General features: G+C 52.4%; 5 protein-coding genes across 5 annotated transcripts; 1 reads left to right on the top strand and 4 right to left on the bottom strand.

The window, feature by feature from the left end:
- Positions 1–107: 107 nt before the first annotated feature.
- ASPVEDRAFT_82804 (uncharacterized protein) lies at positions 108–3442 on the bottom strand (the record flags this gene model as incomplete). Its single annotated transcript, XM_040817253.1, has 4 exons — positions 108–794; positions 851–1477; positions 1524–2033; positions 2123–3442. 4 exons carry the CDS (start codon positions 3440–3442, stop codon positions 108–110), a joined length of 3144 nt encoding a protein of 1047 aa, XP_040667042.1.
- Positions 3443–3668: 226 nt separating this feature from the next.
- On the bottom strand, positions 3669–4931 carry ASPVEDRAFT_40850 (uncharacterized protein). Its single transcript, XM_040812222.1, has one exon. The coding sequence runs from the start codon at positions 4911–4913 to the stop codon at positions 3918–3920; it is 996 nt and encodes a 331-aa protein (XP_040667041.1). The 5' UTR covers positions 4914–4931; the 3' UTR covers positions 3669–3917.
- Positions 4932–5177: 246 nt separating this feature from the next.
- Positions 5178–6185, top strand: ASPVEDRAFT_626884 (uncharacterized protein). The gene is made up of 5 exons (XM_040815631.1): positions 5178–5387; positions 5451–5662; positions 5720–5791; positions 5845–5910; positions 5972–6185. The coding sequence occupies exons 1-5, from the start codon at positions 5218–5220 to the stop codon at positions 6064–6066; spliced, it is 615 nt and encodes a 204-aa protein (XP_040667040.1). The 5' UTR covers positions 5178–5217; the 3' UTR covers positions 6067–6185.
- A 4459-nt stretch (positions 6186–10644) lies between these two features.
- On the bottom strand, positions 10645–12388 carry ASPVEDRAFT_82801 (uncharacterized protein; the record flags this gene model as incomplete). Its single annotated transcript, XM_040817252.1, has 4 exons — positions 10645–10782; positions 10834–11912; positions 11975–12226; positions 12274–12388. 4 exons carry the CDS (start codon positions 12386–12388, stop codon positions 10645–10647), a joined length of 1584 nt encoding a protein of 527 aa, XP_040667039.1.
- Positions 12389–12802: 414 nt separating this feature from the next.
- Positions 12803–13349, bottom strand: ASPVEDRAFT_27943 (uncharacterized protein; the record flags this gene model as incomplete). The annotated part of the gene is made up of 2 exons (XM_040810065.1): positions 12803–13129; positions 13197–13349. The coding sequence occupies 2 exons, from the start codon at positions 13347–13349 to the stop codon at positions 12803–12805; spliced, it is 480 nt and encodes a 159-aa protein (XP_040667038.1).
- Positions 13350–14165: the final 816 nt, after the last annotated feature.

Below are 14165 nucleotides of genomic sequence, written 5' to 3'. Positions count from 1 at the left end.
CATGTTTGAGCTTGAAACGACGCAAGAACCGACCGTGGTCGCAGGTATAGTATGTGGATTTAGTGTTGGTGTACGCCAGATAGTATTCTAGACGTCTCATGGATCTATCAAGACTTGGTTACAAGATCCCTTGCCAGATTGAAGATGATCTGCCGCGACTTTTCAATGTCCTCTGGTGCCTTTCCCCGGTGCTCCTTGAGCCCACTGCATGGCTTTTCGAGAACCGACCAGATTTCAACGAACTTGCCATGCGGAGACTGACCGGCACCCAGGTTCTTAAATGCTTGTTTCATGGCCTTAACATCTCGCAGCCTGCTCACGTCCCTGCTATTCAGGACATCCATCTGGCCCGCATCGAGAGAGTATTTGGCGCCAATAATAGCGAGCCAGAGAATCAACGCAGCCAGCCCCGAAGCCAACGCCGTTGAAACCGACGAGCCAGTGCATGATTTATCGTCATCAAGACCACGGAACCGGATGTGGCGATTATTTGCTCGCACAACGTCGACTCCGGGGAAAATGTAGTCGACGTTATTCCACTGCACCAGGCCGTAGGCATGGCCGTCTGCCTGCGAGGCCCCTATACGGAAGAGCTTGTCGGGCCCCCATGCGGTGGGATAGTGGTCGCTGGCAAAGTTGCCTTCGTCGGGCGAGGAGCAGAACATGAGGATATTCTTCTCCTCGGCCATGGCCAGGACTTTGTCGAACTCGGTTTTGGTCTTGCCCTTGGGCGGCTCTACTGTCCAGGACATGGAGATGACATGGACATCCTTTGCAACTGCTGCTTCGATGGCCTAGAGAACGTTACATTAGTCGCCATTGCAGCTATAGAAGAATCGAGCACACGTACGCGTATTGCCGACTCTGGCAAAATCCTGGACGACTGCGTCCTGGGATCCCTGGTCGTTTCTAGCCTGATCGGATATATCTTGGCCATAGGGCACACCGACAGAATCATATGAGCCATCACAGTGCCATGACCCCGGTCCGATACATACCACTGCTTCTCGCGCTGGTTTCGATCGTGACCATACGCAGCAAAGCTCTTACCATGCAGGATCCTTTCGCGGAACTCCTTTTCCAAAAGGTCAACCCCGTCGTCAATCAGGGCGACCCTGATTTCGTCGCTCATGTGGGACGCGCGCCAAATGTTTGCCATCAGCGCTTTCAGCTCGATGGTAAACTTGTCGATGCTCTTGAGCCATTTGTGCACTGTCACTGTGGAGTGGGATGTGCTATGCCCCTCCGCACTCGCCGTGATCCCCGCGCCTTCGCGGCCGTCCATGTCCAGGGCCGGGGCTTGCTTTGGGATCACTTTGATTTTGGTTGATAAATCAGCGGATCTTTTACTCTTTTTCACGGGCTCTGATACGACCTCCTCGGTACTAGCCTTTGGCCCAGCAGTGTCTGGGACAGGCAAAGGGGTTTGGATCCGCTTTATAAAGTCGTCAACCTTGGTATTTGATCTATGGCAGCTCTTATCTCATTTAGCAGGAAGCAAGAATGAAAGGTCGGGTACACACCTGGTCATAGTACAAGTAAATCCGTTCTAGGCTCTTGAGCATCGGAAGACCTGCAGGCTCAGCCCAGGCTCGCAGGATTGCATTGTTGCCACCCCAATACAGATGCAACTCTCTCACATCCGGGCAAGCACTGTACAGCATCTCAGGATCTAAATCTGGCTTGGACCAGTCAAGTACGTCTACCCGGAGACCAGACAGACAGGCCTCGATGGCATCGTCTGCGTGTGAATCTTTGGTGTCTTCCACAATGAGGTTAATTATATGCTTCACCTTCTTATCCTTGAGCCAACTGAAAAAGAACAGAAGATCCTTCCGTCCCCTGGTATTGGACTGATAGACTTCCTTGAGTTGTTTAATGGTCTCGCCGCGAGGGTCCTGGGTCTGTCGCAGGTGCACAGTCGGGAACTCTACGTACTGCAGCACTTCGTCGAATCGAGTCTGCTGGAAGTTGTCGTAGAAGGTGGTTGGGTCTGCATTTTCAGTGGGCAGGCCACGGTAGTCGAAGTAGAGCTGGATATCTGTATTAAATGAGCAATGTTCTACATATAATGCCATCCATGGTACATGCCGTCTGGGTTCGAGCCATAGAGAAAGCGAACAGCCTGGGTAACACTCCTGGTTCGCAGGCAGTGTAGTTTCAATTCGCTGCGTATCTCCTCCGAGTACTTTTCTAGCTTGAGCTTGCCCTGGTCTTTGTCCCTACTGGTGCTTTCCTTCTTCATGCCTGCCGTGGCACTCGGTTTACCCTCCGTTGTCATATTCATGGTACTCGAACGACGCAGGCCGGGATTGAGCAGTTCTTCCTCCCTTGGCTCTTCTTGAGTCTCTGCAGCCGTTCGGATGGCGCCTATGTTGGCCCTGTCCCGTGTAGGCGTCTGCTGTGAGTTGCCAACTGATCGATTGGGACCCCGGGTGTTCTTTTCGGCTTTGCTGGACTCCTTCCGGCTGGGCTTATTTGCTTGTCGGCTGGAAGTGGCTGGTGGCGGTCTCATTTCCTCTCTGGTTTTCATATGATATTGGTACACAGACAGCTCCTCATTGTCTACCTGGACGTACGTATCAAGAGCATATGCGCAGCCAGACGATACATCATCCGTCCGCTCTCCGGATTCCCCTCTCGCAATTAGGGCTTTGATGATCTTCAGACTGCCCGAGCTCGAGTGTTCGTATTTGGCTGCGCGATGCAGCGGCGTCCAGTTATTCTTCTCAGTTGCGTTTACTGCGTCTGGACTGGCATATTTAATCATCGACGTCAGGAGAGACGTGCTGTGAATCCGATGCTTCAGTGCTAGGTGCAGGCAGTTATCCTTCTTGGCTGTGCATGCAGCCGCAATTCCCGCTCCAAGCAGCGCCCTGTCAATCGTATTCCTTGAGGGTCTGGAGATAAACAGGTCCTGCTTCAGTAAATCGATGCGTTTCGCATTAGGACTGGTCAGTGCGAGGTACAGAGGAGTTGCACGCTCGGAATTGTGTCTTGTCCACAACTCCGGGCGAAACTGGATCGTGCATTGGATCGCCTTTACCAGGTTCTCCCTCTCTCTGTCGTTCTCATAGTCCGTCGTTATTAGCATATGCAGGACGGTATCTCCCCTTGTCTCCGAGGCGACGCCTAAATTGGGCCAGCGGTCTGAATTCTCTCCAAAGGCCTTTTCCGTGTCGATGTCGGCCCAGTCTTCCTTCTTGAACGCTTTAATGGAGGTCACGATTTCCTCCAGCTCGCTGTGGTTTTTATTCGAATAGCGCTGTGATTTTTCCTCTTCGTCCATGTCCGACTCGTTGCTAGAGCCGTCCGACTTGTCATCTGAGTCGCTCTGATTCTCTGATAGTGTGGCGCTAATCGCATGCGGTTCGCCATAGTTTCTACCACCCTGTGCTGGAGCCTCCCCCTCTAGTACTGATAGGTCTCTTGCGCTGTCCATATTTCGCCTTATTTGCAGTCTCTGGAATGGAGGCTGTATGTTCTGATGTAGAGTCGCAAGGAACCGCAGCCGAAAGAGCGTTTCTGGGAGGCCAAACGAACGCTTCGGGGGACAGAAGAAACCCATCAAATGATCCGCTTTGCTTTTCTGACTTAGCGGTAATATTGTCTGACTATAGGCTGTATTGCATTGTATTCGCGCTTAGGCCTATTACAGACCCTGTTAACTGGGGGTCAGCTGAAAACGATTCCTGCAGATGGCCAGTGATATCAAGGACAGCACTACGGAAACAATTGAGCCTGCAAGCCACCCTCGCTGCGCCCCTAGCTGATCTTCCTTGTATAGCCAATTATGGTCTGAAGGAAAAGGTGTTTGTTTGCTTTAAGCAGAGCTTCGTGCGCTGGCATGGAAAGAACTCCTCCACGAGGGGCCAAGAACTTCACCAATAACTTCAACTCCATCGATACTACTTCCTCTACTTCCGATCGACGTCTACATGCTTGATAGCCCCGGAGATGACCGTGGTAAAGGTAACATCGTCCACTTCTGCGAGATCACCACCACCCCCCAAGTTCAGCACGTTGTACTCCCTCAGCCTGTTCGTGGCCTTCATTCCGGGATGGAAAATCACCGGATCGTCTCTGGGCTTCTCTCCAAGGAATCGCTTGATCTTAGACTTCAAGTCCACATCGGTATTAATCTCCACGGTGCACCGGAACTTCGCCTGCGCGGGCCGCTGCAGCAGCACACCTACGCGCAGATACACCGGCACCCCCGTCCCCATCGTCTCATTCTCCCTCAGCTTCCACTGCACCGCATTATCCGGATCATAATCAACTCCAAGCATGCATGACGACCCGCTAATGTACGTAGCATCCGACGTCTGGCGCGTCACCACCTTCTCGTACTTCCTGTCCAGGGTAACTTGAGCCGCGTTCAGCACACTCCCGGAGACACTCCCACCCGTGCCCCGTGTAACAGACTCCGTCTGCGTCGTCTCAAGCAGACGATATGTCCCATTAAACGAATGGTCCATCACACCGGGGTGGTCCTCATCATCGTACTCTCCCAGAAAGGTAACCGTGATCGTAGCCGCCTTGATATGCCCGCTGCCGTTGGAACCGCGGTCGAACCGGAACCCAAACACGACGAGGCTGGCGTCTTCGCTTTGGCTCTCTGGCGAGTATTTTCCGTGTGCGACGTCCACGAGTGAGCATTTGACGCTCACCCCGCGGCGGTCGTCGTGGATAGTCTCGCGCTGGAAGGGACGGGCTGGGTTGTTGCGTGCGTCGAAGTGGAAGCCTCCTTCGCCATCGTCTGGAGCGAGCTGGATGTTAAAGGATGGTAGAGAATCCTCAGTGTTGTCGCTGAATGCCATGTTCGAAATTGGAGCGGGATGTGTGAAGACAGCTTGGAGAATGGGTAGAATAGAGATGCTGGAGACCGTACTGATTATACCTACACTGGACATCTTGAAGACCAGTAGGACTGCCAACCTGGCAGTTCTATGCAGCTTCGCTGACACCGGGCGTGGAGCTCACAAGATAGGCTAAAGTCTGACACGCAGCACTATAGCCAGGCATGTAGTAATATCTGCGTATTGCCAAGGGATACGGGTGTTCGTACCCCTGGCCCGCGCCCAGTACGTAGCATGCACAACCTATCAATATTATCTGCAGGGATTGCCAAGTGACGAATGACTCGTAAACTGTGCGACATCCCTCATCGCAGTCCAGGCAGCTCAACCCGTTCTTTCTCATCATCGTCGAGCCACCATGTCGGACCTGGAGCAGCCTGTCGCTCCCACAGAGGAAAACAGGCCATCAACACAAACAGCAGGCCAGGATCAACCTATCCCAGATGTATTGGAGTCCGCCCCGAAGCTGCATCTCCAGGATGAGGAACCATCCGGGCTCGTCACGCTCAGGGAAGGAGTCTCAAACACGTAAGCCGCCATACACTACATCCTGGGTCTCAGACGAACTCACTGGGTATGACCCCGTGGCAGCTATGTTGTTCTGGTACAAGGGATTGCCAACCGGGAGTGGAAAGCCCAGAAGCGATGGCAGACCTGGATGGCCTGGTTTGATAGCATGGGGTTGAAAGACGACCACACGATCAAGGCCTATTATTATGACATCACGAGCGAGGATCCTGGGATTTTCAACGTGGATGGAATTGAGAAAGAGTCAAGAAAGTTACTCGAAGACCTTGCGGGAGGTAAGCTTTATCTAATAGCCTTGATATATATATGGTCTGACCTTTTGGGCAGGTAAGACAGAAAAACAAGATCCCAACAGGAGATATATATTCATAGCCCTGGACATTGGCGGAATAATAGTCAAGAAAGTGAGACTACACCCCTTTCTTAACAAAGTATCTAACCCCCTTCTGCGGCTCAGGCCCTCATCCTTGCCAGCATGGCGCCGACCATGTACGGCGATCTGGACTATCGCACGTCCGGTCTGGTAGGTCCATCCACCGACCAGAGCAATTTCGATGAAACCTTTAACATGATGATATGGTTAGATATTTGCCAGCTGTCCACACAGGCCTGCTACGATCGAGGAAGCAGAGGACTATATCGGAGAGCTCCTCTCACTGAACTCGTGCTTCCCCCCTGATTGTGTGCGAAAGATCAGGGAGCTGGCACGGACAGTTCAGGCTATCAACAGGGACTTCCTCGAAACAAAGTATCTAATTCGAGCACTGATTTGCAATATCGTGTCTCCGAGGGCCAGAAGCATCATGAGGGATACGGTGTCTGTTGTCAAGGGCAAAGACGAAGACGATGATAGCGATAGCGACAGTGATAGTAGTGAAGAGGTGACCGCGGAGAAGGACACGGTAAGATAGCGCCAGATGCGCTGTGGACCCAGTAATAACAGGGTTTGCCAGGGTTCATATACCGCTCCACCTAGCCTCGTAGGGAGGAGCTGCTCGTGGTTCGCAATTCCATTCGAGCTTGTCCTTCACACCCAGATGTCATACCTAGAGATCACTACAGCATCGTCCAGCTCCGAAGCGGAACTACTATCTGGAAAATGCCTCGACAGGCTCAAATCGGCCCTTAACACTGCCCGAAAAGCCCACATGGATATGGGCATGCACTGCGTCGCTCTATCCCGCGCGCCGCCTCTGTATCCCCCGAAGCGTCAGCTATACGAGACACCATCGGGTGACTCTCCTGACGGGATTCTAACGTCTGAACCGTATAAGCAATGGTTGAATTACGGTGGAACCTGCGTTCTCCATTTACATGGGATATCTGGCGTCTCCGCCATCACACAGCAGCTCACCGAGAGTCTCAACAGCTCAAAAGATAGAGAACGCGGTGCCGTTCTTTTTGAATTCAATCATCGCGATATACGATTCAGGAGCATGAAGGCCTGCTTCTCATATATCCTTGCCGTCTTGAGCAGCCGCATTGGTGAGCTTTATCCAGAACTTATCCGTGAACTTATCCAAGACGCGTACTGCGAGCACGACGGGAACCTAGATGACCTCTATGCGGTCCTCGCGCGCATGCAAATGCAGCCTGAGGTTCGTGGTTTGACATTTATTCTCAGCCGCGTGGACGAGTGTGATGAATCATGGGCATGGATGGTGAAAAGGCTATCGGTGCGGAGCCATCGCCATCGATATCCGTTTTCCTGGATTATCAGCAGTCAGGGAAGTGACGCTATCAAGGCTGAACTGTCCGGATCGCCGGCGATTGATATGGACGGGTGTGGTCTGACAAAGGACTTGCACCTTGGGACATCGCAGAGTCATTTACACCTGCATTCCTACCTGGCCTGCGGGTTTCAACCGTTCAGTGAGGGAGAGCTGGCCATTCTCGCTTCACTGCAAGGAGACGCCATACAGGATAAGGAACCCCATGCCGCCATGGCGTGGATCTGTCTGAAGTATCTGAGAGATCCAGCAGTGCAGGATCAGATGTTGGCCTTTTGCAACCACAGAGCCCTAACTGGACCGCCGCTGTACACCGACCACGAGAATCTAATTTCATACGCCACGTCGTACTGGCCACTCCATTACAAGCTTTCTGGCGAGGACCGCCCATTCCAAAGCGCGGTTGACTTTTTCAATGACCGCCAAGCGCGAATAACCTGGTCCAGCGTGCAGTATGTGCTCTGTAACTCGGGGTCCTGGTTAGACCGCTGCTATTTGTCTCCACTGCCTCTCATGGCGATGCACGGATTGGATGACCTGGTCTCAGAGTGGCTGCACCGGGAGAAAAGCTGCGAACTTTTACAAACAGACGGCGCGCTCGCTGCTCGTGAAGCAGCGCGCGGGGGCCATGTCTCTACTGCTAGGTTGTTATTAGCAGCGGTGGACCTGAACGAGTCCGCGCTTGCCGATGTCCTCACCGCAGCAGCGTCCTTTGGAGAAGGTGGAATGATACACGAGGTCGCTTGTATAGCTTCCAATATCGACGGATTCCAGTGGCCCAGGTTCCTGCTCCACCGGCTAGCCTTCCTGGGCTTATATGACACGGCGAAACTCCTCCTGGACTCGGGGGTGCGGGTGAATACGCCGAAGCCAGATGGTTGGACTCCTCTACACTATGCCTCCTCCTTCGACCGTACGAAGACCCTCCAGATACTGCTAGAAGCGAGCCCAGATATCGACTACAGGGATGAGGATGGGTACACTGCTCTCCACTTCAGTGCCCGCGTGGGAAGCCCCGACAGCATAAGACTTCTCCTTGAGGCCGGTGCCGCTATCGACGCTCAAACAGATTACGACATGACGCCTCTCCAATTAGCTCTGTATTGGGGGAATATTGGCGCGTTCAAGATACTACTCGAATCCGGAGCGGACCCAAACCACGGCAAAGAGGACCAATATGACGCACACTCGGAAATGAAGCCTCTCTTCTACTGTGCTTGGTATGGACTCACCGAAGAGACTAAGCTACTATTAGCGCACAATGCCGATATCAACATCAAGTACTGGTCGGGGGAGTTGTCTGCGGTACACTTTGCGGTCTGCGGTGGTTACGTAGAGGTGGCGGCGCTTCTGTATGAGAGCGGAGCGGATCCGAATGAAAACCCTAAGAACTGGGATTCTGTTCTATTGGCAGCCGTTGATGACCCAGACCAGGCAACGAGCCTAGCACTGACCACGCTGCTTCTAGACCACGGGGCGCGCATTGAGCAGGAGGACAGTAGCAACCCCTGGAGAAACACAGCTTTATCTAGGGCGTCGGGGACGGCAAGGACTGAGGTTGTCAAGCTGCTACTGGATAGAGGGGCCGATCCTAACCACCGTGGAAAAGATTCTCATTCTCCTCTCTATACGGCGTGTCACGCTTGCCAACTAGAAAATGTAAGACTGCTTATCACCGCTGGGGCAAATGTCCACGAGGTGCCGAGCGATGCGGACGAGTGGAGCCCTATACACGCGGGCTACGACAGTGCAGAGATTGTGAAGGCCTTGCTGGACAACGGGGCAGATGCCAACAGACTTGCAGGTCGCGAAACATGTCTACATCTGGCCGCCAGGAATTATGAAGCGGGTACCGTGCGAGTCCTACTGGCGCATCGCCCCAAGATAGATCTCGAGTTGACCATAGAATCCCCTGACGATGAAGACGACAAGTACACGGCCCTGTGCCTTGCCTGCCGTGATGAAAGGGGGGCCAGAATTGCTCGGAGACTGTTGGACGCTGGTGCGAATGCTAATCATCAAACCAAGCTCGGAAAGCGACCTTTAGATATTTGCGTCGCGGCAGGCTCAACGGCCGTAGCCAGAGTGCTATTGCAATACCGAGCCCCTGTCAAGACTGTGGATAACAACGGAAACACACCCCTGCATCAGATATCATCGCTCACAGAACGTGGTCTCGTCAAGCTCCTCGTGCGCGCTGGTCTTGATCCCTGGGAGCCCAACAGCAAAGGAATCACACCCCTTCGCAGGGCCGTCGAGGTAGGCAACTCTGCTGTGGTCAAGCTTCTACTTTCCAGAGATTCAAGTCGGAATCGGCTTCTTGATGGGGCCCCGAGTCTCGTTCGTTTGGCTTGTCAGAATGACGACCTGCAGACGCTAAAGGCTCTGGTTGCCGCCGGCGCAGATATCGAGAGCATTGACTCCATGCCTGGAGCTGATGGCCTGCTTGCAACTGCCATAGATAAACGGAGCCAGGGGCTCGTGGAATACCTCGTCGAGATAGGTGGCGTCAATATCAACGGTCCCGGCGGGTCATTTGGTTATCCCCTAATAGCCGCGTGCGCCGACGGAACTTTGACGAAGGTACAATATCTATTGGAACATGGGGCAGACATTAAGCTTCAAGACTCAACCGGAAGGACAGCCCTCTATCTGGCGTCGGTGCGCGGTGTCCTGCCGGTGGTGGAAGCCCTACTGTCCGCCGCTGGAACACATATGGTCGCGACAACCGCGTCAAAGGACAAAATGGGTAGGACTCCCGTGCATTTTGCCGCTGCCAGCGGCGACTGGGACGTATTTAAGCGCGTCAGAAAGTTGTATGGGGAAAAGGAACTCACAGAGCCGGACTATGATGGCTGGACCCCGCTGTTCTGGGCCGTGCGTAATCGGAACCCCAGCGGTACCATAGTCCAATATCTCATCGAGCATGGGAATGACCCCTGGGCCAGAGATCAAAATGGTAACGGTAACTGGTCTCCGATTAAACTTGCCAGGTATATGGGTGCGCCTGAGGATTTCTTAGTGGCTCTTCTCGAAGATTCGCCAAGCAGAGATAAGAACAGCACTGGCGAAGAATTCCACGATTCCAAACAAGCACAATACCATGAGGGTTGGACCTGCGATAGTTGTAGATTGGTAAGTGGCCTTGACTGGCTTTGTCCTGTCCCCTGCGCTGTAACCTTGCTAACCTCGCTGCAGACCATAGCTGGAATCAGGTATAACTGTCACTCCTGCGAGGACTACGACCTCTGCTTTCGTTGTTATATGTCGCGCGAACTGTTCCATTCGGACCATCCGCAGGATCGTTGGTCTGAATATGGGCCTGAGTTTGAGGACGATACGTCCTCGGAGGGCCAAGGGGATTATGATGAAAGAACTGCCAGTAGCAATGAGCCTTCAGACTCTGGGACAGATTCGGCTGACACAGTTTCGAGCGAATAGCTCTTGAACCATGGTCGGTACAGGTGTTTGAAGAATATAGCAATAGTAACATACCTGCAATTGATATCATATGAAGTATGATTTAACTACCCAGTCCTGCTCTTTGCAAGTTTCGTACCATATCGTAGAACATCCACATCCCACCCCTCAAGACTTGGTGCACGGCCATCCAGGGGTATTCGCCAGCCAGATCCCCTTAACCCTAATTCCACCAGCTTGCCGCCCTAATCATGTCAGCGATATCAAATAGCCGTAAGTATCAAGGGAGACCGTACATCAAACGTAGCGACGACGGTGCTCACGCGGTCCAAAACCATGTCATACGTGGGGGAATGGCGAGCAGTATACCCATGGAGGACCGTCGTGTGCTTGTCGTAGTAGTCATATCGGTCATGCCCCGGCCTTTCCTGAATTACGCCTATAGAATGGATCCCATCTGAGGTATATCTAATGCGGAATCCCCGAAAAAACTTTGCATCGCACAGCACATGGGCACCTCTGCTATCATACGGGCATGTAGGCTGTTGCCGGCGACGATACCGCTTATCCGCTTCATACTTTGATACCGCGAGGGCAAGCTCTTTGGAAGATATCTGCGCCGTCTTGGGAGGCTTCTTGCCAAGGACCACACTGCGGCCACTTTTATTGATAAACTCCAATGCAACGATCTCCGTGGCGGCCTCTGTATGCGACCAGGATGGTTCTGATTCCTGTTCGTATACCTTCGACCCGGAAATCATGGAGATACCGATAGTGTCCACGGAAGCGAGGAAATCGGCAGAAACAATGCTTTTTCTTTTTCCTTTTCCAGCAGTCGACAACTTATACCAGCTGTTGTTGTGGTAACTCTGCAATGCCCTCCCGTAGAAATCCAGCGGCGATGCATTTAGCCCTTTGCCTGCGTTGATCTTATCCTCGATCCAATGCAGTACTTCCCGTACTCTCATCGTCGTGTCGAACTTGGCGCCTATATTCGAGGTGGCATGATATAGCTGTCGCCAGTCAACCTGTCGTGTCTCATTACTATTGTTATCATCCCATTCCCATTCCAGGAGCCAGCCCCGGTCGTTTTCCGGCTGGAACCGCGATCTCCAGAAACAGTTATCGTGGAAGATAACGGACATCGCGCGTGACGCGTTCCGGAGATTGAAAAAGTCGCCCGTGTCTAGCTGGATGCCGATGTATTCGCGTAGCTCGATGGGGAGGTGTCGGAAGGGATCATGGCTCGACCGCGTTTCCATCCTGGCCTTGACGGTTGCAGAGGGCACAGGCAGGGGTTTTGCGTATTTGACAATTTCTGACAGAGAGCGAGTAAGACAGGGATAGCAGTCATTTGAGTTTGCGTAGGATGGCTCTGTTTGGCGTCTCAGGTTAGCGATGCGTACTATATTCTTGTATAGTAGGGCTATTGCAAACCAGGAGGCGGCGGAACGTCTCTCAACACATCGTAGAATGTTTCCAGCCTGATGTGCCCAAAGTACTCCCAGGCATACTGCCAACACCGCTCATGCAGAATAAAGTACGATCCACCTGGATACCTAACATCGTTATCACCCCGCGATCGCGTCTGCCTCCAATCAATGGACCGGTCTGATTCCACTTCCAACGTGGATCTGTGGTGCTTTGTGAATATGCCTGACAATTTGACTCTTCCGCGCCGGGCATACACTGTCTGCATAAGTAGGCGGCTCATCGAAGGGTGGGGGAAAGCTTACGAACTCGCACAACATCTAGCCAAACAGGCACTGGTGTAGCTGCCGGACATCCGCAAAGGATGCACCTTGTGAAGTCATCTTCTGCTGATATAACCACACTATACGGTTGCACCATTGCTGCGTTTGATGCTTTACAGGTCTTGTCCGTCCTAGTCGTTGACGTACCTAAGTAGTAGGCGAAAGTTTATCCCAGGGCAGTGCCCTTCGTTACCACTTCTTTGTTGGTTCTGGGACCATATCCCGGATAAGAAAGGCTAATCTGCGGTCTTTATATCAATATTCAAAGAGCCATTTATGGGGCCTTTCAGTCATTCCTTTAACTGTTCTCAAGCGGTATATGGAATACAGACGAGTATATCTAGATAGATGAAACTCCTTACGTCGTAAGCTTCCTATGGTTGACTATTATACTGTGATGCGTAGTTACAGGCTGGGCTAGGGCTGTTATTTGCTGAGAAATACCAGTATATAGTGGAATCCAAGGAGCCAAACACTCTCGCTACAGTTACCAGAGACAGACCTTGCCTGCTTAATGGAACCACTTCTTCTTCTTTATTTCATCCTTCTTCGTCTCATCCTTCTTTGTCTCAACCTTCTTTGCCTCAGCGCTCCTTTTCTCGAATTTATGCATAAGAGCACCAGCCTCAGACTTCGAAAGTCCATGCTTCCCAGTGAAGTCATTCTCTGGGAAGTGCTCCGAGGGCCTCATGGCCCTCTTGTCATCAATGAGACGGCCTACGTTATCCATCGGAAGGTCATTTTCCAGCGTAGCCATCATCTGGGGTGATGACCACTGGCGCCGTCTCTCTTCCCCCGCGGGCCCATTTGCCAGGGCCTGTTTGTTCCCCTCATGTCGCTATAGTTACGTAACAGTTGGGTCAGTCAACGTTTCACATTTAAGGGCAGACATTCGCAAAACGCACCAGCTTCATAAATTTGTGGTTGTGGTATGCGGCCTGGGCGTTTTGGATCCCGCCCATAGGGTTTGGAAAGGCTGTGGCAGCGCATGTAGCAGCAGCAGCGATGTCTGCGACGCCAGCCCCGCCCTCATACGTCGTATAGGGGTCTTTGGACATGTCGGGTATAGCGGGGGTAGTATTTTGTGATGGAGACAATCTGAACGGTAAGTGTCAGGCGAGTGATAATAAATGGGGAATGGCGTGCTTATATACCTTCTCCCCTCTCCTCTCTCCTCTCCTACATCCGAATCCTGCTCATAATCCAAGGACTGCTAAGCCCAGCCTACTCACTGTGCATCCAATGGATATATGCAGGCCAGTTTATCGATGCCAAATACGAGCCTGGGCAATGCGCGAAAGGCTGAGCCTACGTGAGCCGGCCCGAGCACATCCCAGCCTTGTCCACGAGGCGTGATAATCAAATGTATCATCCCCAGTCCAAACATGCTAGGACCCTTTTTTCAACCACGGAGATCTCCAGTCCCAACATGCTTACGGATCACATGGATACGCGCTGGTGAGTATTTCTAGGAAGAGGAACATCACTGTCATCCTCACCCTCCTGTTCAATGGTTCAACCTCATGCTAATCTTCTTCTTCTTTGTCAGGTTCAAATACCTCAAGGTAACAAGTTGCCGCTCAGAATCAAGGTCAGGATCCTAGTCGGAACTCAGGCAGCGCAGGCACGCACCGTGACACCAGTTGGTCTTGAAAAGAGGAGGCGGCTGAGTGAAATTGACAACCAGGTAGATCAAAAATGACAACTTCCCCGTTCAGCAAGACCATGACTTGGGATGCAGTACCAGCAACTCCCTCCAGAGACATCAGAGCAGAGTACACATGACTTGCATATAATTTGGAATCCCATTTGATAAACAAAGACGAGCTTCACAACAGCAAACCCTTCTTACAGATTTAGGGCCTGTGAAACGG

Source organism: Aspergillus versicolor (assembly GCF_001890125.1).
Source record: "Aspergillus versicolor CBS 583.65 unplaced genomic scaffold ASPVEscaffold_4, whole genome shotgun sequence".
Lineage (NCBI taxonomy): Eukaryota > Fungi > Ascomycota > Eurotiomycetes > Eurotiales > Aspergillaceae > Aspergillus > Aspergillus versicolor.
The sequence above is the reverse complement of the archived record's forward strand: the minus strand, read 5'-3'. Positions and strand labels throughout refer to the sequence as shown.

Bases quoted from the DNA above. Each gene is read 5' to 3' on its own strand.
- ASPVEDRAFT_40850 (XM_040812222.1), bottom strand. From the start codon at position 4,913: ATGTCCAGTGTAGGTATAATCAGTACGGTCTCCAGCATCTCTATTCTA.
- ASPVEDRAFT_626884 (XM_040815631.1), top strand. From the start codon at position 5,218: ATGTCGGACCTGGAGCAGCCTGTCGCTCCCACAGAGGAAAACAGGCCA. The intron at 5,663-5,719 runs GTAAGCTTTATC...TGGGCAGGTAAG, and splicing joins ACTCGAAGACCTTGCGGGAG to ACAGAAAAACAAGATCCCAA. The intron at 5,792-5,844 runs GTGAGACTACAC...TCTGCGGCTCAG, and splicing joins GCGGAATAATAGTCAAGAAA to GCCCTCATCCTTGCCAGCAT.